The sequence below is a fragment of the Halichoeres trimaculatus genome, unplaced genomic scaffold (genome assembly GCF_033239565.1).
Source record: "Halichoeres trimaculatus isolate MK-OKI-2021-1 unplaced genomic scaffold, fHalTri1.1 fHalTri1_scaffold_92, whole genome shotgun sequence".
Classification (NCBI taxonomy): Eukaryota; Metazoa; Chordata; class Actinopteri; order Labriformes; family Labridae; genus Halichoeres; species Halichoeres trimaculatus.
This window is the reverse complement of record NW_027437271.1, coordinates 45,649-65,445: the sequence shown is the minus strand read 5'-3', so window position 1 is coordinate 65,445 and position 19,797 is coordinate 45,649. Positions and strand designations below refer to the sequence as shown.

The window sequence follows — 19,797 nt, the reverse complement described above, 5'->3', positions numbered from 1 at the left end:
TAACAAGCATGCCCAGACAAACAAAAAAGGCTCTTACGACTTGCGTGATTTCTGAACACGAACTTCGCTATTTGCACCTAAACGTCGTGATTTAGCGGTTTTGGGGAAACGTATTTGAACGAACTTGTCCTAGGGTTTTTGACGTATCAACTCCAAACTTGGCATGTGTATACAATCCACAGTGAAGATTAAAAGTTATTAAAAGATTGTTTCTATCTTGATGGGCGTGGCTACGACGTGGTTCCAAAGTTCGGCATTTTCTCAACTTTTTGCGATATGCACGAAAATGGACACACATGCTCAGGGTGGCATCCCGGACGCAGCCATGTAATTATTTTATCCAGAAAGTACAGCGCCCCCTAATGGCAATGGCCTGAAAGTGGCAAAACATGCGATCATAGGGTACATATTTGAACGAACTAGTCCTAGGTTTTTTATCAGATCAACTCCAAACTTGGCCTGTGTGAACAACACATATTAAAGACAAAAAGTTATTAAAACATTGTTATAATTTTTTTGGGCGGGGCCACAAATGACCGCCAAAGATGGCCATTTTTCCACTTTTTGAAAATCTTAATAGCTCTCCTGTACAATGTTGGATCAGGACTAAAATTCACACACATGTTCACTGTCACATGCCGATTCTGTTGCTATCATTATTTGCATTAACATTAATGCTCCATAGCGCCACCCAGGGGCTCAAAATTTTTGCCCCCCTGGCTACTTTGAGCTACAGGCCTGAAATTTGGTAGGCATAACAAGCATGCCAAGACCTACAAAAAATTGTATTATGACCATAGTGAATTCCGAACAGGATGTTTGCAATTTGCCCGTCAACATCGGATTTTGACGATTTTTCGCCTCAGACGAAATGGAACAATTCCTTGGTTTTTCATCAGATCCACTCCAAACATGGCTTGTGTAAACTAAACAAACAGACAATGATGCATTCCAAATGTCTTTGTGCTACGTCAATGGGCGTGGCCACAAATGAGGCTCAAAGTTGACCATTTTAATTGTTTAATGAAAACCCAAATGGCTCTCTGGTGCAGAGTTGGATCAGGCCCAAAATGCACACAGAGATTCAGTGTCACAGCCTCAGTGCATTTCTATCACTGCTTGCACATACATTGATGCTCCATAGTGCAACCCTGGGGCTTATATCTGCAGCTTGTCCAGCTACTTTGAGCTACAGGCATGAAAAGTTTTGGGCATAACCCTTATGCCTGGACCTATGGCTTTAAATTTTGGATCATGACCAAAACTCCCACAGAGGTTCATTGTCACAGCTCACTTGTTGGGATTTGGATAACATCCAACGCCGCACTTACTTGGATATCGTGGTCAATACCCCAGACATGTAATTGGGTGGGTGTTGGTCAAGGTGGGTGGTTTGTTTTATTTAATTTCAAGCAATATAACTCTTTATTTATCTATGTATCTATCAATTCATATCTTTAACCTCTTATGTTTAGTATTTCTTTTCTGTTTTTGTGCACTTGCAATTAATAGCCTCTGAGCCTGAAGTGAAAAGAAGACAATAGGTGTAGTAGTCCTGAAATACTGAGATGTCATATTTTACGTAATTTTCTGAATGATTAAATTGTAGGAGTCTTATATCAAACATTTTTTAACTTTTCCTCTTTTCTTTCCAATACTTTGGTGCCTTGACTTCTAGGTTTCTGTAATAGTTGTAGTTTTTTCCCAGTTCAGTGTTGCCATTCTGCTGTTACCTGATTAATTATTCATTATTACATATCAATGTGGCTACAAAATCAGCTTAATAGCATTCCAATTGATGCTGATATGTCTATGCTGCACATTCAAATGTCTTACATGTCATATTCGATGTTTCTTTTGGGATCTGTAGTCAACAAAAACAATTATAGTTACACATCAATGACAACGTGGTAACAAATTTACTGTATTTTTGTTTATTGTTCTTATTTTCATTGAGTAGACTAAGTCAAATGTCTAATGTGCTTATTCATTTACTTGTACTTGTAGATTACACCTGGACTGTGTAGCCTATATTGTATTTATTCAGATTGTATTCATGCATTATAATATGTTACAGTATCAAGTCTCAGTTAAGTATCAAGTCCACAACAAATAATTAATCCTAGATTCTGCTACAAATAAAGACACCATAAATTCATGAATCCTTTACATTTTATTGAAATAGAAAGAATACATGTACAAATACTTGACATCTTCACAACAGTACAATCAATCCATCAAACATTTATATACAGCAGTTTTATTTTCAGTCAAAGCAATGGTGCAGTAACGATGAGATGAGACGACAAGGATGAGATGACAATAGTGCACTTTCATTATGATCTTGAAAACATTGAAGTCACTACTTTTTCAGTGAAGCAAAAATATTCACATTTTGTTACATGTTTGCTCAAAATGACATATAGTGTAACATGATATCTACCTAAAATTTTAGTGCTACATAATATTTTCTTGGCCTTATTTAGTCAAAGCAGTAGCAAAAAACTGACTGTCGAACGGCAGAAAACACACTTCTTTCAAGTAATAACATTTGAAAATGTTTTCACTTAAAGTTATCGAGCTAAAATTTTACATTTATCTTGTGACTTTTTTGTTTTCGTATACATTTATTCTATGACTTTCAGGATAATGGCTGGTCATTCTTCACATAATATATAGTATAAATAATATTCCATAATGAAAATAGAAAAATAAATAAAGGACTTATAATTATGATGTTTACAGCACTAGCTATACACAGTTCTAACTTATGAAACTGCAGCCCCTGTATCTCTTCATCTAAGTTTACTTGCTCTTAGTGTTTTAATATTCTTCTCTGTTTTTTTTTTATTTTGTTTGATGTGGCAACTTACGTAAAATATAAAATACATGTGGTCTCTATCGAACTTTTAATAACACAATACATGTAACAAGGATTTCAACATGGGTGGCCCATCTTAGTTGAAAGACCACTCACCACGACAAGGTGCGGGCCATGAGTGGGAACACAAGACATGACGTACTTGACAAACAGGACAAACTCGGACAGGACAAACATAGGAATACAAAAAAAAACAAATTCCCACACAAATAAACTTTTACATTTTGACAAGAACAATTACAAGGCATGAAATGTAGACGTTCTTTTTTGCTTCCTAACACCACACAAATATTTCAAGTAATACAGAAATCAAAAACTTCTTGTACTTAGATTAAAGGTACACTATGTGACAGACACTGACACATTACACATATTCACAACAAGACATGCATTTCAATTAATTCATTTCTTGATAGATTTATTTATTTTTGTCTTTAGCACTAGAAAATTACAAACATTAAATCTTACAAAAATAGCTTACCACTTCACTGAAATTAGTAAAACAGTGAACCATGAAACAATTAAAATGAAATCCCTAATCAAGTGTAAAACTAAATCTATTCTGCCTCATCACTTTGAAGAGATGTGCTTTTAAAACAACACAAAATACCTTCATGATTGCTAAAATAAGCAGTTGTTTTAATATTGTTGACTGTCTTTGTTCTGATTTTCTTTCAAGTATTGGTATCTGGTATATCTGGTATTTCTTTCTTGACTATTTTCAATAACATTTGGAAGATATATGAGCTTTCTCCAACTTTTAACAAAACAAAACACATAAGAAATATTTCAACACAAGTGGCCCATCTTAGTTGAAAGCCCACTCACCACGACAAGGTGCAGGCCATGAGTGGGGACACAGGACAAGACACACTTAACGAACAGGACAAACTCAGACAGGACAAACATAGAAATACACAAAACACAAAGCTAGACAGATGAAGTTGGAATGTTACCAGAAGAAAAGGAACACACTGGGCGTGCAAATATAGAACTTTTTTGGTAGTTCTTAACACTACCAAAGTAGTTGAAGTAATACAGAAATATAGAACCTTTTATGCTAAGCTAAAAGTATTGACCTACATACACTTACAGACACTTAACATGTTACACACATAAAACAGCACAAGGTGTGCAATTGTTTTTTGACCTTGGCATTACAAAAATGTGAAATACGAAATCGCACATTAAATTATTATAAATATTAAAACTAAGAAAATTACATTGTTACCTGAATCCATAAACAGGTACACATTGTTAGAATTGTAGCAGGTTAAACAAAAAGCCCTCTCCTATTTAAGTTAAGGCACTTTATTTTAATGAAATTCCTTAACACCCACAAATAAGCAGAAGTTAACAGAAGAAGTGACAAATTCATTGTAGTCTCAAAAGTCTAACTATTCTGCCTTATCATTTTTAAGAGTTGTGCTTTTGAAAGAACACAAAATCCCTTCATGATCACTAAAGTAAGTAGGCCACACTACTGACTGTACTTCGTACTGTGTTGTTTTGACATACACATGGTCAATTAATGTGCCTCTCTCTGTGGTGGGTTCTGTCACCAGCTGAACATACTCTCTTTCTGCAAAAAATTTGCACATTGATGATGACTTCAAAATGTCATCATTAAAATCTCCCATGACAACAATTGTGTTACTTAGTGGGTTGAGCTGATCAAGCAACTTGCTGAGATACTCTTTAAATAAAGACATGGGATAAACTGGTGGACGATATATGATAGCGAGCAGAATTTCCAAATCAACATAGTTGCACACTAGGCACTCCAAATTCACATTTGGTACTTTGATTGTGTGAAAGGCCACATTATCTGCACTAAAAATGCCAACACCACCATGCTGTTGGGCTTGCAAAGCTGTCAAAGCTGGGTGATTACTGGTGTAAGACACATGTCGTGGGCAGTTATGAAAACTGTAACCATCAAATGTGATATTTTCTAAAACAGAATCAGTGGATAACCAGGTTTCTGTCACAGCAATACAGTTAGGCTGCAAATGCTGTGTACATGACAGCAAATCAGACAGATGAAGAGACAAGTTTTGCACATTCATCAAAAACACAGAAAATGTGTGTGTATTTGTGTGCATTGTTCTGTCTTCAACCAAAAATCTGGGCATACTATGTATGGCATTTTTGATGTCATCCTTACAATAAATCTTTTTCTCATTAAAATGTTGCACAATGAGGCCTGACAAAGTCTTGACGCGGCTTAAGGCCACATATGCCTGCCCTGCTGAAAATATCCTCTTAAAAGACACAACAGCATTTTCAACAGTAAGACCTTGCACTTTATGGACTGTACAAGCCCAAGCAAGTTTCAGAGGAAATTGCCTGCGCAATCCACCCTTACTGCTGACTCTTTCTTCCTCTGGTTCAATACTTGTTGATCCTACCAAATCTAGACTTACTCTGACAGAATGCTTCCTCCTGTGGGTACCAATGTCAGGATCATCAAATTTAATAAAGACATTTTGAGGAAACTTCTTACCATCAATTAGTGCTATGTGAGTCACAGTCCCACACACACCATTAACCAGACCGTCATTTACATCAACATTTTTACATAACATTACACGGGCACCTTCTCCCAAAAGCAGTGTTTCCTCCAAGCACGTGTTGTTGACTTTGGTGTGATGTCCTTTCATTAACTCAAGCTTCCCTGTCTTTTTACTATTCACATAGTCTTCTGCCTCAATCACAACATATTCTGGACAAGTCCTGAATAACTCTTGAGTATTGTGCTCATTTACTTGTGTATTTGTTGGAAATATGTGCAGAGCTGAGCTGACTTGGCCAGTTTCGCAATGCTTGAGTGTGTGAATATCACTGAGAAGCATCGGGGTGTCTTTAGATCGAGTTCTGATCCTATTTAGCAACTCAGCAAATGTGCTATCCTTCTGTCTAACAACTGTTGTTAACTCGACAACACTAAACAGACTCGACCACAAGCTGACACCTTCATTGTCAGCATACAGTGGCTTCCCTTTTACAGGAGGTAATTGGTAGAAATCACCAACTGCAATAATACTCACGTTACCAAAAGGTGAATAGTCACCACACTGTTTGATCTGTCTCAATCTACCATGAATATAAGCTAACAACCTATGATCTACCATTGAGATCTCATCAATAATTAACAACTGCAAATCCACTAATTTAGCTCGCAAAGAATTAATCTTTTCCTCACCCAAAGGAGTGTACGGTATGCGTACATCCTTTCCAATGCTTAATGTGCTGTGGATAGTTGCTGCATGCAAATTGTATGCAGCAATCCCTGTAGGTGCTGTCAACAAAACACAAGTGTTGTCAGGGTGACGACATGCTGGTGACAACAACCTCATGGCCTCATACTGGATAGCTCGAATCAAATGGCTTTTTCCAGTACCAGCTCCACCAGTTATAAACACGTGCAGGGGATTTGGCTTTCTCCCATTAACCTTGTGTAAACACCACTGTCTAACCTGATAAAAAATGGACAGTTGTTTCTCATTTAGAGACCTAACTAAAGCCAAACCGTCAACCCTACTCAAAATATTATTCCTCTTTTCTAAATGAGAGACTTCCCTAGCACTAACTGCCAAATCCGGAATGCTGTCCACATGTTCATCTACACTCTGCTCTTGGTTTTGAACTTCCTGCACACACTCTAAGCGCTCCAGTTCCTGTTCTGGGCACAGATTACACCAGGCATCTTCTAATATAACATCGTTATCAATGGAATTTTTGATTTCATCTAAATTTGCTGCTGTAACCTCAAACCTGCTTCTATTACAATCTACGACTGACTTCACTAAATGCCTGGTGCCATCCCTAAATGTCACCTGACCATTTTCATAAAACTCCTGAAATGTAACAAAGTTATGTGGTTTTAGCTGAACATCCTCATGATACGGAAGAAACAACTGCAAACTGCTGTGATAGAAAAGTTCAGGATTTTTTGTCTCAGAAAATCGTGCATAACGTATAACTGCTGGTTGTGTACGTGTTCGTTTCATGACAAAGCCACAGTCATTCTTTAGTTTGATTCTACTTTTGGATTTTTCATTTTTGCTTAATACACGGTATTCTGAGGCAAAAGATGCCAAACACATGTCGCTAAACTCCCTGTCTTCTGGCCTGTTCTTGTATCGATCAACAACACTAGTCATCCACATGTCTTCTGATGTAAGATCCTGTGATGATGCCTTTTGTTTTAACACATTCAAAGGCAAACTCATCCTAACAACATTGTCCCCAGTTGGGACAAACACGACCTTTCTGGAGCACTCCTTCAAATGCATGTTAGGAACTAATCTATAAACAGCTTCCTGTGCACAAACATCTCTGTTGTGGAGGTAAACACTGCCAAGTTTTTTCAAAGCTTCTTGTGCACTCAGATTTTTTTCCTTTGAAGCCTCTTTTTGTGCATTACCTAACAACAACCCTATCTCTCTTTCTGATTTTGATATATAAGAAATAATGTACACTATGCAAGCGTACGCGTCAACAACATACTGTATGTCCATGTTGGCATTCCAGCATTTCAGCAGCGGCTTACTATATTGATTTATCCAAACTTCATTGATTTGTCTCTTCAGGACAATATGTGTTTTACGTGCAAAGAGTTTGTATGCCTGTTCAAAACCATTCTGATCTGTTCCTACGCTGTGAAGCAACTGATCTATACTACTGAATTTACTGCTTTTCTCTTCATCTGCAAGGAGTAACTTTACTGACCTCAAAAGGGCTGACGCCTGCTCCCTAATCTTTTTCTGTGCTTCTTTTTTAGCCTGACAATCACAAGGAAGTGGGGCGGAGTTTTCAGTGTTCCCTGTCTGACACTGACAACTATCTTTTGGATCTTCTTCAGTTTTGCGACATATAAAAGTCTTTCCTGATGCTGGCCTAGGAAAATTGAAACGGCAATTTGTATTTTTTTTTTTACATGTTTTGGAGTGTCTTTTAGAATGTTGCTGCACAGATGAAACTACTTCATACAAATCATTAATTTGGGGTGGTAATTCGCATGCGACATATTTATCTATGAAGTCAACCACCTCTTCATCTGTGTTTTTGTCAATAACTGGAGCATTTTCTATCCAAAATAAACTATGAATGTGTGGAGAGCCACGTTGCTGGAACTCAACGCGATGAAAGTAGTCTTTAATTTTACCTATTGGCTCAGCTGGGGACATTAATACTTCCCTGAGAAAACAATGCCAGCGAAAATCAAACATTCTAGCAGCTGTCACAGGATTACTGCGCAATAGGTCACACCTATCTGCCCATTCTAACTCTTCAGCTGTCTGTGTCCTACCTTCCTGTTTCAAAATACTATTAAGTAGATTTTTCCATCGCATATCAGCGGAGGAAAAAGAACAAAACCATGTTGGAATACCGAGTTGATGAACACAAGCTAGTAGATCTTTCTGGATTCCCTGCCAAAAAGCTGGAGTACCTCTGATAGGTTTGAGAAAACGATAGCCGTCGTCAAAATCCAGGAGCTTCTTTAAAGATCCTTCATCGTGTAACAAATCATTTACTTTGAATGTTGTATGGCCTCCTTTCCCTTTCCTCATAGCTATAGAAACACTTGACACTACCTGTTCTAGCTCAGACATGTATTGAGCATAAAAAATGTATTCCACATTTTTACCGAATCTACCATCAGCATTTAAGATTCTGTTGTTGAAATATCTAGACAAAGATAACTTATACTGTCTACTCTCGTGATAAGTATTATTACCCTCTGGAAATAATGTTGGGAAAGATTTAGCTTCATTACTGGGATCACATAGTAATCTGACAGGGTTATTTCCTTCCGCGGGGGCTACGTTCAAGGTGTGATCAAAGTAGTGGTCTAAGGCTTCCTGACCAATATCTACTGGCATTAAACAAGTATCTTGAAACATACAGTGTTGCTGTCTATCATGCAATAACTCGTCCTCAACAATTTCTGGAGACACCTCACAGCTGTCTTTATTTGCATCAGTATTGTCATCTATTACATCTTCCTCTCTACAAAAGTCATTTAACCAGTCTTCATTGAATTGTATATCTGCATAATGCACGTTCACTTGTTTTAGGTATTGTAAAGCTTGACGTATACGCATTGGATCTACGAACTGATACTCATAATGACCTTTGTAAGTGAGTTTACGCTTTAACTTGACTCTTATCAATGACCCTTCCATATTGGAACGGGGCAGCAAATTGTCTGTTTGCGCTATATTTGAAGGAACACAAGTCACAGGTCCATGAACTCCATTTTGACCACCTTTGGGGAGGGCTAACATTTTCATAAATGGAATATTTACAGCAATCAAATGCTGTTCAAGGGTATTCAGACATGCTAATTCTTGTGGTATGGGATTAAGTCCCAAGCTGTTGAACACACTTTCAGCTGGAAATTCTCCTTTGTTAATCTTATAGTGGCAGGTGTAGCAAATCCACATCTGCCCTCTTGGTGAATCCAGCAAACTACATGGTATGGCACATTCTTGAGTACACTTGTGTACAAAATCATCAGTCAAGCATGTCTGTGCTACTAAAGCTGATGCTTTATTTTTCTTATAATCATCTTTTTTACAATGTAAAACCTGGTGTTCAAACAACAACCTATGACACACAGAACAAACGAAATCAGGACCATCTTTTACTTTTTCTAAAAATTGTTCAATAACAAAATCTAACTGATGTGACTTTTCTTTTAGCTTTTGCCTCCTCAACCTGTTACCTGCAGTGACATTCTTCCTATGCTCTGCATTAAAACGAAATTTCATAATACTAAGGGATTTTATTTTTTCTCTATGTGAAGGATTTGTTTGATACTCATGTAAACTTCTTTCTTTCATTTTTTTTCTATGCAAAGGATTTGTCTGATTCACATGTTTACTTCTTTCTTTCATTTTTTCTCTATGCAAAGGATTCGTCTGATACTCATGTACACTTTTTTGCCTCATTTTATCTCTAAACAAATCATTTAAATGGTAATTCAACGTTATTCTTTCTTTACACATTTCTTTTACTTTCATTTGAAACTCCAAGTCTGTGTGATATTTCAATTTCCTCCTTACCTTATTTTTCTCTTGTTTTCTCTCCCTATGTATCTGATTTATCTTGTAGTTAGATTTTTCAAGTAACCTCTTTTTTCTTTTCAAATATGAAGATGGTGTACTTTGCTGCTGTTGTGATACGCCAACTTCTACAGGCTCACCTTCATAACTTGCACTTATTGTGAAATCTGCTAAACAAGATTCATTGTTTCCCTTGTTCTGCTGTCTAATCTGATATCCATTAGAACTGGCCCTGCTGTACTCACAATACTCATAACATCTTTGTGATTTGGGCTGCTGAACACAAACAACTGTCTCATAATGGTTTCCATTGCAGTTTTCTAAATAAATACTGTTATTTGACAGCTGAGTATTCCTGGAACTATATTGAAGCCAGCGATCTTGACAGTACGTAAATATGTTTACTCCTAAACAATCTGCTGCTGCTTGAATTTCTAATTCTGTAGCCCAGCTCCCAAGATATTTTATTCTTGATTTAGTAAGGTATTCTGTCACAGATGAATACTGACTCCTCAAAAAACTGGTATACTCGACCTCATTACTTTCTAGCTGCTTTACAACTGCAAGTCTAACTTTTCTGTGATAATCTTGTGTACCACTGACTGCTTGACTAATTGCTCGAAAGAAACAATTACCATCAGCTGCTATCTTCTCATTTTTACACGGAGTCCCTAATGAACCTATATTCATAAATTCAGATGCTACATGAAGTTTCTCAGAGGAGATCTTTAACTTTCTGCACAAAGCCTGTGACACTTCATCACTAAGAGGACTAAACAGTAGCTCTTCACTAGAGACATCACTAACAAACTCGATATCTGAATCAATATCATTTACATCCCTACTTCTGAATTTCTTAGACACAAAAGTTCCAGTTGACCTCTTGCGCTTGCTAAGTCTTCCCCTGCTGCTACCACTGATCCCTGCTAAATGGCTGGAGCTTTCCCTAAAACTGCTTCCAAATACTGTGCTTCTGCTTTCTACAGTTTCTGAAAGTTGTGGGCACACATTACTACAAATAATGGGACATGACACACTGACACAAACACCCGCAATCTCAAATAGCTTTTCATGTCGAGTCATTGTTCTTGTAAGTCTATGTATGTGATGGCAAAGTTCATCAAGACAGCTGAAATATAAAACAACACTCTTCCCCATAGAATCTACAAGACCATCCTGACTGCGTGCATGAGAATCAACAAGTGCATACTGCCCATGTTGATGAATGATAGCACAGCTGTTAGCACACACTGTCAAAAGACATGTGTTATAATTACAAAACATCTCTCCCAATCCATCTTTCAAAGTGTGCTGCACCCTGGTTGCAACTAACTGAGTGTCATTATCATTTACATTTCCACTTACAACGTCACCATAGAAAAAGTCAAACGTCTTACCAAAAACAACATGCTGTCGGGGCAGTTCTGTAGCAAGGAGATACTGATTTCTAGTGTCACTGATCAAGTTCTTCTCTCTTAAAGAGGAATACAACTTGTCCCCTGACACGAGGACCTCATCAAGGGTGTGTGACTGCCATGAAAACACACTCTGAATTGTGTGTTTAGCTAAACTAAGCAGGCTTATGGCCATGCACTGTTTCCCGGCATTTTTAAAACGAGCATCTCCCTGATGGAATGCTCCCTGCACAGATCCTACCCGATGTACAGGCGTGACAGAGCTGCTTCTCTGAACTTCAGCTGCAACTTGGATTTGTACCTCACTGTAAGCAGCCTCAACAATAGTGTCTGAAACCTCAACTTTGCTGTCTTCAACCTGAACATTGCTAACTTCAGCCTGAATTACACTGTCCATAACCTCAACATCAACATTGCTGTCCTTAACCTCACTGACACTATCTACAATGTCTGTGGAGTTCTGGACACCGACCTCGCCATCCAGCTCATGCAGATTCATGCCAACAACAGCATAACACTGTCCTTTCAACGACTTTTGTAGACCTCTGATGTGAAGCATCAGGTCATTCAGGCATGTGGTAAACACAGCCACAGATCTGCCACAGCTGGAAGCAAAGCCAGATTTATCTCGTCTGCCGCAGTCAACAACCACTAAATAGTTGTTGTGTTGAATGATGACAGTACAGGAACCGTCAATGCTAAACAGACACATGCCACTATTGTTGAGAAGGTCCTGAATCCTGTTATACAACAGATCCTCTCCACTACATGTAGCAGCAATGTACTCTGCACGGTCAAGCTCGAGTCTCCACTTCCTGCTAAAAACCCTGTGCTTCTCAACAAGCTGAAAAAACTTGTCTTTTTCTGCCAGACTGTGGCTTTCCTTAGCAATAAAGCTGTACAGCTCACTGCCCTCTGACCTGACCTGATCTAAGTCTCTGCTACTCCATGTACACACAGGTGAAATCTTGTGTTTGATAGCAGCCACAACACTACAACATATAGCTGCATTAACATCAAGCCGCTCATCAGTCAAAGCTCTCAGAACATTGCCAGAAACTACAGCTGTTGGCAACTGCTCAGTACAAACACACGAAACAGGAGAGCCATCACTCTGACCTTTGCTGGATCTTTGTGTGCGTTGCTTGTCACTACCCTCCACCTCAGGGGTCTGGACATGGCTGGTAGGTGGAGACAGTGGGGATGCAGGGCACGCAGGAGATGCAGGGGACACAGGGGACCCAGGGGACCCAGGGGACGCAGGGGATGATGAAGTCACTGGGGACCTGTGGGATGCTGGCACCTGAAAAAAAAACAAAACAAATGAATGAGTCATGAGACAACAAATATGTATAGGACAATAAGAGTATTTCGTTCTCTTTCTTGTGTTTTTTTTGGTTCAATGTTAGCATTTTAATCAATATTGAAATTGTAAAATTATCACAGCTAGCGTGTCCCTGACAATAGACAAACACTGACAACTGCTTAACTATAAAACAGCTGCTCCAGTTGAACTCGATAAAAGATACTTTTTGTGCTGACAAAGGTAACTTAACCAACCTCCTCCTCCACCGTCTCTTGCATGACAGTGGTAGGTGTGTCCCTGGACGTCACACTCACCACACACGGCACTGCGTCCGCCTAAAAATAGAAAATAAAGGCACACATGAATGGGGTGTTCCTCACCTGTTAAGCTACTATGTATGACTGTATTGATAAATTTAAACCTTTCCAAATAAGATTAAACAAACCTTTCCAAATAAGATTAAACATTGTTTAAGAAAATAATCAAACAAAACTCACCTGCCGGACGAACCGACTCCTCTTGGACACAGCAGCCTTCTTCCGTTCCACAACGGCCTTCTAATGAAAACAGAAAAGAGGTAATGTTACAATAATGCTTTCACACTATCAAAGAAGTTGTTGCTGTTTAGAAACATGTCATAAGAGAGAAAGACAAGATTATGAATATTACCTGCTTGCCGTTGGGAACGGCTGTGGACCCAGTAGGACTGGGCAGATGAGATGGAACAAGCTTTTCCATCTCATCCAACAGGGCAGCGCTAAACCAGACTGGCGTTAGCGGGATGGTACACTCCTTCACAACCTGTGAAATTACAGTGTAAACACAGTTGTTGAATTTAACAGCTCTAAAAAAAAATCCCACTTTATTCATACAGTTAATTAATCAAAACAAAACAAACATTTTTTAGAACAGAATATAGAATAGAATAATCTTTTATTGAATTGGGGAATTGGGGAATTTTTTTTTTGCTGTCTTAAAACACATTTCCTTTGTATGCAAAGACTACATGCTTGCATTCGGCACAGCACTTTCCTGCCAATCAATTAAGAATATAAAGTAAGATACAAACCTGCTTTCCAACCATCCATTTCTTGGGAACCACACCAGAGGACTGAGCCAGCTCCCCTGATGCCTTCCTCTATGATAAAAGGAAGCACAATTTATGTTTAGTAACCATTCAACTTCTTTTCTGAAATTATAAACATTTACAAATCTTTCACAACAATCGGCTGCAAATTACCTTTCTGCCCCGTTGAACAGTTGTCCACTGTGTGAAGGGGTTGACTGGAGGACGAGGAGGAACAAGTTCACCCCTCACCACAAGTCTAGGTTTCACATGTGGAACAGATGGCTTGGGAAGTGCCTGAACCTGCACTTGGGTGATCTCTGGTACTGGCTTCAGTGTCTAAATTGTGGCATAAAAAATGAATCTTGTTATTAATAGGCAGAGAAAAGATATGAAATTAAAAGTTACTGAAAACGTATTAATGAAATTAATTGGAATTATAAAAAGCATTGCCTAAAAAATAATCACATTCAATCTGACAAACCATAAACTTTTTCTACACAGAGATAACTTACATCATAAGCAGCCTGCCACAGCAGCCGTGCAAGGATAGGCATCCCTGCAGAGTCAGAGAGGTGAATCTGTTGAAAATAGAACATAAAATTATTAACAACACCTTCAATGCAAAAGATGAACTGTTTTTTGTCTAAATCAAAAGGTCTACTTACACCATCTCTGGCCCACAAGTCAGTCTGTGACAAAGGAAAGTGTTCCACTGCTGGAAAGTACCTCACACCTGAAAAAGTACAAAAAAATATATATATAATTATATATATATATGAAACACCACATGCAATTCTTCTTTCATTTAAAAAACAGGCTAAACAATTAGGCAAATTCTGTTTGACACAATGCATACCCATTCTAGCAGCCACTCTGTGGTACTGTTGTCTAAGTGCCTCTTGCTTCGCCAGGTTGGAACTGATGCGAGGAGGGAAGTCAAGCACTGCGACCTGAAAAATAAGCCACAATATTTATACAATTTTTAATAAACTAGTAAAGCTTTCAAAATTTCATTCTAAAACAACTAAATATGCCATTCAAATTGCAAACAATAATGTGTCAAAACTTACATTGGACCAACGATCCATAGCTGCACACAGAAGCATGGCGAAGTCTGCACTGGCGCTGTCAATGGTCTGGGAGTGGGTCAGGTTGTTGCTGGGTGCCAGGAGGACCACTGCTGCAGGACTTCGAGGAACCACAGCATGGATCAGCTCGATCCTCTCCTCGTGAGCAGCAGCCCCTGGTGTTGACATGATGCCAAAGGAAAACAGTCCCTTTGGCATCTCCACGAAACCATCAACGATGGCTCGCAGGTGGGAGTCACCAACTAGAAGAACAAACTGGAACAGCAGAACAACAAAGTATGAGCTTAATTACTGCTCAATTAACTTACAGCGACATATATAAGAAAATTACATTGTATAATAATCTTACCTCCTTGTCAGGACACTCAGGTGGAATGACCAATTTGTGACTCTTCCTAGTCAACGCAGAAATTGGCCATTGCCGAACCCGGTGGCGAAAACCAGTGCCCGAACCTATCAGAGACAAATCAAATTTCCCCAACTCAGTCACAAAAGTGATGACAAATGTAAAGGCAACATCTGTAAGATATACCAACAGTGATAAGTTCAACAAAAACAAAGAAATATAATTTTCAACATACGTGCTTCATCTTCTTCTCGTGCACGACGCCACAAGGGGGTGATGTCAAGTGGCTGTCGTTCTGCGAGTCTACGAGCTGCTGCCTGGGAACGACGGAAGGATTTCGTTCTAGGCATCTGTGACAAATGAAGAAAAGAACAAACATAATAGATCAGTAACAGCAGCCGTGTCGCCAGACAGATTTCACGGGGGTACATGCCACAATATTTATCTACAGTGCCCCAATCAAAAATTTCACCATTAAAAAAAAATGACTTCAGAGTTTTAAGTCTACTAGCACAGCGCACATACTACTTTGTCTGGTCATTCATTGCTACTGTATTCACTCCACATAAACAATGCGCACATGGCTAATTAATAGGCTAATTTCTCCACGTGTAGCAACTTCAGCTGATAATACGTCTGTGTCAACTCAAAGCTGAGAGAGCGAGAGAGCGAGAGAAAGGGAGCCAGAGAGAGAGAGGGGCAGGTGATATAAATCACTACGTGAGGTAGGTAATGTTAGCCAACAACACATTGTTAAATATGCTATTTTGATTTTGATCTGACTCTAACTATAAATCCTAGATGGATATCAGAAAGTTTTTTGGCCGCAGCAGGCACAAAGCAACAAGGAATGACAGAAGTGAAGTCCTAGCTAGCTAAGCAACATAAGTTTGTCTTAACTTAATGCTAACATTATTCCATGTATCAAGAAAACCATATCAATTTGTAGGAAGAGCTGTGGGGGGAATTTCCAGTGAATTTCATCAGCATTAAATGTAATGTTGGTTATGGTCTGCTGGTTGTGCTCAGGATCTCTGCATCAATGATGATTTTGAGTACCCTTGTGTTACTTGACTGATTTAGCCTATGGATGGTGCTGTGGTTCTGAAATGGTCTATCTTCAGGAAGAATTTTTTTTTTTCCTAAGATGAAGTCATGAGCAAAATTTGTCAACCATTCAAGTTTATTTCACAGGAAAATATCACAGTAAGCTTGTCTGGTTAATCACTTTGACTTTGACTAAAATAATCTTGTTTCGTCACCAAAAAAATTGATACAGCTAAAGCATCTGGTTTTGTTGCAAGAAAAAAAAAAAAATCTGTATTCGTCACCACAAACATGGCTAAAAATACCAAGTTTTGTTGCCTCAAGTAGATTATTTTAAATATATTTCCATGTCCGTCTAGACAAATTAGAACAACACAGTGCTGGAACAGGTGAGGGAAAGATGTAGGCTGATAAGCAAGGGCGCAAGTGAGTTGACTATCAGCTAATGATGTCCCACATGTTTTGTTTCTTTCTCTTTTTTTTTTTTATTTTGCCTCTGAGTCATTTGATTTTGAACATTCATGGCAGAAATACAAAACCTCCCAAAACAGGAAAAAACAAAAATCAATTTTAACAAAAAACCGCTCAGTTTCTTACAGAATGCATTTTGGTCATGAAACTTTTTTGTCACAAGGAAAGGTGGGATTACTTTGTAAACAGAGTATCGTTTGAACTGCTTATGACCCCATATGAAAACTGAATACCATAAAAAATGCATTTAGGAGGCTTTCAGCTATGTACATATTTGTACAGCAATAAACACTAATATTTTCATGTTGCTTCAGACTAAGTGGAGCAGAGTGCAAAGGATGGAACGTGATGGGCCTCGAAGAGAGATGACACAGAGAGTACACACTGAAAGTGAGACCTGGTTGACAGCGAAGTTAGCTAGTGTGTACTACCCCACTTGCAGATTTGATAAATGTTGGATGTAAAGGTTGTCTGAGGTTCTCAGTTAATCATAATAAATAAGTGCCGAATACGTTTATTTTTTCTTGCACAGTATGCACACCCCCGTGAATTATTTGTGCCTCAGGTGTGCCCCAGTACAATATCCAATCTAGTGACGCCCCTGAGTAACAGTATTTACAATATCAATTTTGAGCATCTGTATTATTAAATTGATCTATGAATACAAACAGAATAATAACATCAACGTAACTAACCTTGCAAACGCACTCAATCCAGATGTCGAAAATGTCACAGGGTGGGACTTTCTGCTGAAGGCAGCTGGAATAGGAGAGAAATGGAGAATTTTACAATTCACATTGTGATATAGCCAACATTACTCAGCACAGAGTTTAGAATTTTTATTAACAGTCATAATAAATAAAAGTGAATTCCACAACTTCCATTTACTGCCTGATTTAACTACTGTGCCCTTCTTCATTTTTTACATTCTTTGCCCACATAATGTAAAGACTGGTATTTGTGAGAAAGAAAACAAAATAAATAAACAATTCCATCAAAATAACTGCCTCATTAAATGTGAAAGTAAATGAAGTCAATGTCAAAAAATGCAAGCATACAATCTGTTAACATGCATGTGTTTTGTTTAATGTTACACACAAATACATATGAAAGACTTTACAAAAACCACAATTTAGAGCAGGAAGAGACTGCTGTAGCTGATGATTGTCTGTGTTATAGATAGAGGAAGGGCTCACAGTAGCACACACTGACAATTCAAGACATCAACCCTTCAACAACCCCTTTCTTATTGCCGTCATCAGAGCTCACAGTAAAATAATTCTGCCCACAGATACAAGAATAACACAGTGCCACATCAGATCCTCTGTCTTGCCTGCTCCCCACAAGCACACCATTCCCACAAGTCTCTGGCTGTAAGTCTTCACTTTGCATTGTGAAAGCTTATGATTAGAGTACCTTACACACTACAAATTCAGTTGTTCAACAACAAAAATTGCACATTAAGCACGGGCACCCCGACCCAAAACAGGGAAATGAAACAGTTTACACATTTTCAATTTATTGTTCCATCCAGCATAACCAAATATATAGAAGGCCTATGGTTACTTCTCTCAAAGCCTTTGTGTCTTGAAAACAGAACTGTCTTGTCCATAGACATGCAAAGTGGTCAGGGGTGCCTCTGTGTTTTAAGTACTCCCTTTTAAGATGATAAGTACAGGCTATAATAGGCTATCCAGATAGATCGTTCCATGGCTATAGGCAGGGGACAGCTGCTGCATTGTCCTCGCAGGTGAGAATTGTCAGGAATGTGTGAATGTGAGCTATTGCCTTTCAGGATTATGACAACAGATTAGAGTTTGCAGACACTATTCTGTAAGTTTGGATCAAGTGCTTATTAAGCTTCATGAACTTATTTTTTCCAATTCAAAATGCCACCAGCAAAGACTGCTGTTCTATACACTGTGCAAGATATACTTAATGCCATTATGAATCGACACTGTGACTTTGGAATTAAGTCATACAACAATTCAAGTGATTAAGTAACAGATGTATAAGGCCTTGAAGCTCAAAAACAAAGTCTACTGCCCACTGACTGTGCACGTCCATGTGGACACTGAGCTACTCTTTACTAAGCATTCCATCCCTGTGAACAACATCACTGGCTAAAAAGGCCATTTGTCAATCTTAATACAGATTTACTACTACAAACTTACTAAAGCACACATTATAAAAACCCTTCCGTTCCTCATTTAAAGGCAAAAATTACTTAAAGCAACAATCCCACAACACTGAAATGAAAAGGTCTAGAGGGTTAGAGCATTTCTACCCTAAAGCCATTCAAAATAGCAGCGCTCTCTTACACGTCCAACAATTAAACAAACTGTTATTCTCAGTATTACCATAAACTCTTAAAACCTCCACTGCTTTGTATTGAAACATCTCAACCAGCTTTATAACAAAAACACACGATCTACCTTCCAAAACAGTTATATAACAACACACAAATGAAAACGCCCCAGACCTCTGTTGTAAACTTAATTTCCTGAACAAAAGAGCCATGCTGGATCACTGTTTACAAAAAACCACCTGGCTCCACCACACATAGAAAACTCATGTGACTCACATACAGACAATGCAATTCCTCTGCAAATCATCATTGGCTTTAAACCCACTTACTCAAACCAACAGTTATACAGTTTGTACAGTTGTACTTGAAAACAAAGTGCTTTTACTTACTGTGTCCACAGAGTCAGTCAATGCCGAAATGCGAGATGTAAAAATAACAAAATAAAAAAAGGAAAAAAATTTTAAGAACAGAATAAAAAGCTGAAGAGTAAAGGGAGAAAGATAAGGTGTAAAATCACTAGATTGCTCAGATTGGGACGCAAGTTTGCCGAAGCCAACAAGCTAGCTCTGAGGGTACCAGTTGAATGGTACTCGCCCCCAGAATAGCCATGCTTTTATCACTTTTCCAGCCTATTCATACACCCCTGGACAAACCGACCAATCACAGCACAGTATAAACATGATGTCAGCTCTACCACTGATCACTTACGCCCTCTGATAGGGACAACTATAAACATTTATCACCATTTGAATAACCCTGTAAAAACCACACCTCATTTCATGCATTAGGTTAA

The 19,797-nt window shown here is 38.4% G+C and overlaps 3 protein-coding genes across 3 annotated transcripts; all 3 read right to left on the bottom strand.

Moving 5' to 3' along the window:
* Positions 1–4,278: 4,278 nt before the first annotated feature.
* LOC141786782 (uncharacterized) lies at positions 4,279–9,786 on the bottom strand. Its single transcript, XM_074665288.1, has one exon. It carries the CDS (start codon positions 9,784–9,786, stop codon positions 4,279–4,281), a length of 5,508 nt encoding a protein of 1,835 aa, XP_074521389.1.
* Positions 9,787–10,012: 226 nt separating this feature from the next.
* Positions 10,013–14,298, bottom strand: LOC141786781 (uncharacterized). The gene is made up of 8 exons (XM_074665287.1): positions 14,257–14,298; positions 13,916–14,080; positions 13,745–13,813; positions 13,345–13,476; positions 13,173–13,232; positions 12,930–13,010; positions 10,200–12,672; positions 10,013–10,062 (listed from the first exon to the last, which is right to left on the bottom strand). The coding sequence occupies exons 1-8, from the start codon at positions 14,296–14,298 to the stop codon at positions 10,013–10,015; spliced, it is 3,072 nt and encodes a 1,023-aa protein (XP_074521388.1).
* A 10-nt stretch (positions 14,299–14,308) lies between these two features.
* Positions 14,309–18,088, bottom strand: LOC141786780 (uncharacterized). The gene is made up of 7 exons (XM_074665286.1): positions 18,030–18,088; positions 17,392–17,455; positions 15,414–15,528; positions 15,182–15,285; positions 14,815–15,087; positions 14,601–14,694; positions 14,309–14,322 (listed from the first exon to the last, which is right to left on the bottom strand). Exons 1-7 carry the CDS (start codon positions 18,086–18,088, stop codon positions 14,309–14,311), a joined length of 723 nt encoding a protein of 240 aa, XP_074521387.1.
* Positions 18,089–19,797: the final 1,709 nt, after the last annotated feature.

Excerpts from the sequence above, each read along its gene's own strand:
- LOC141786782 (XM_074665288.1), bottom strand. The coding sequence starts at position 9,786 with ATGAAAGAAAGAAGTAAACATGTGAATCAGACAAATCCTTTGCATAGA.
- LOC141786781 (XM_074665287.1), bottom strand. The coding sequence starts at position 14,298 with ATGCCTATCCTTGCACGGCTGCTGTGGCAGGCTGCTTATGAT. Across the intron at positions 13,814-13,915 it reads CTGTTCAACGGGGCAGAAAG|AGGAAGGCATCAGGGGAGCT; the intron begins GTAATTTGCAGC and ends CTTTTATCATAG. Across the intron at positions 10,063-10,199 it reads ACAAAGATGTTATGAGTATT|CAGCAAAGTACACCATCTTC; the intron begins GTGAGTACAGCA and ends GTATCACAACAG.
- LOC141786780 (XM_074665286.1), bottom strand. The coding sequence starts at position 18,088 with ATGCAAAGTGAAGACTTACAGCCAGAGACTTGTGGGAATGGTGTGCTT. Across the intron at positions 17,456-18,029 it reads GGTGTGCTTGTGGGGAGCAG|CTGCCTTCAGCAGAAAGTCC; the intron begins GCAAGACAGAGG and ends CTCCTATTCCAG. Across the intron at positions 15,286-15,413 it reads ACGAGAAGAAGATGAAGCAC|GTTCGGGCACTGGTTTTCGC; the intron begins GTATGTTGAAAA and ends TGTCTCTGATAG.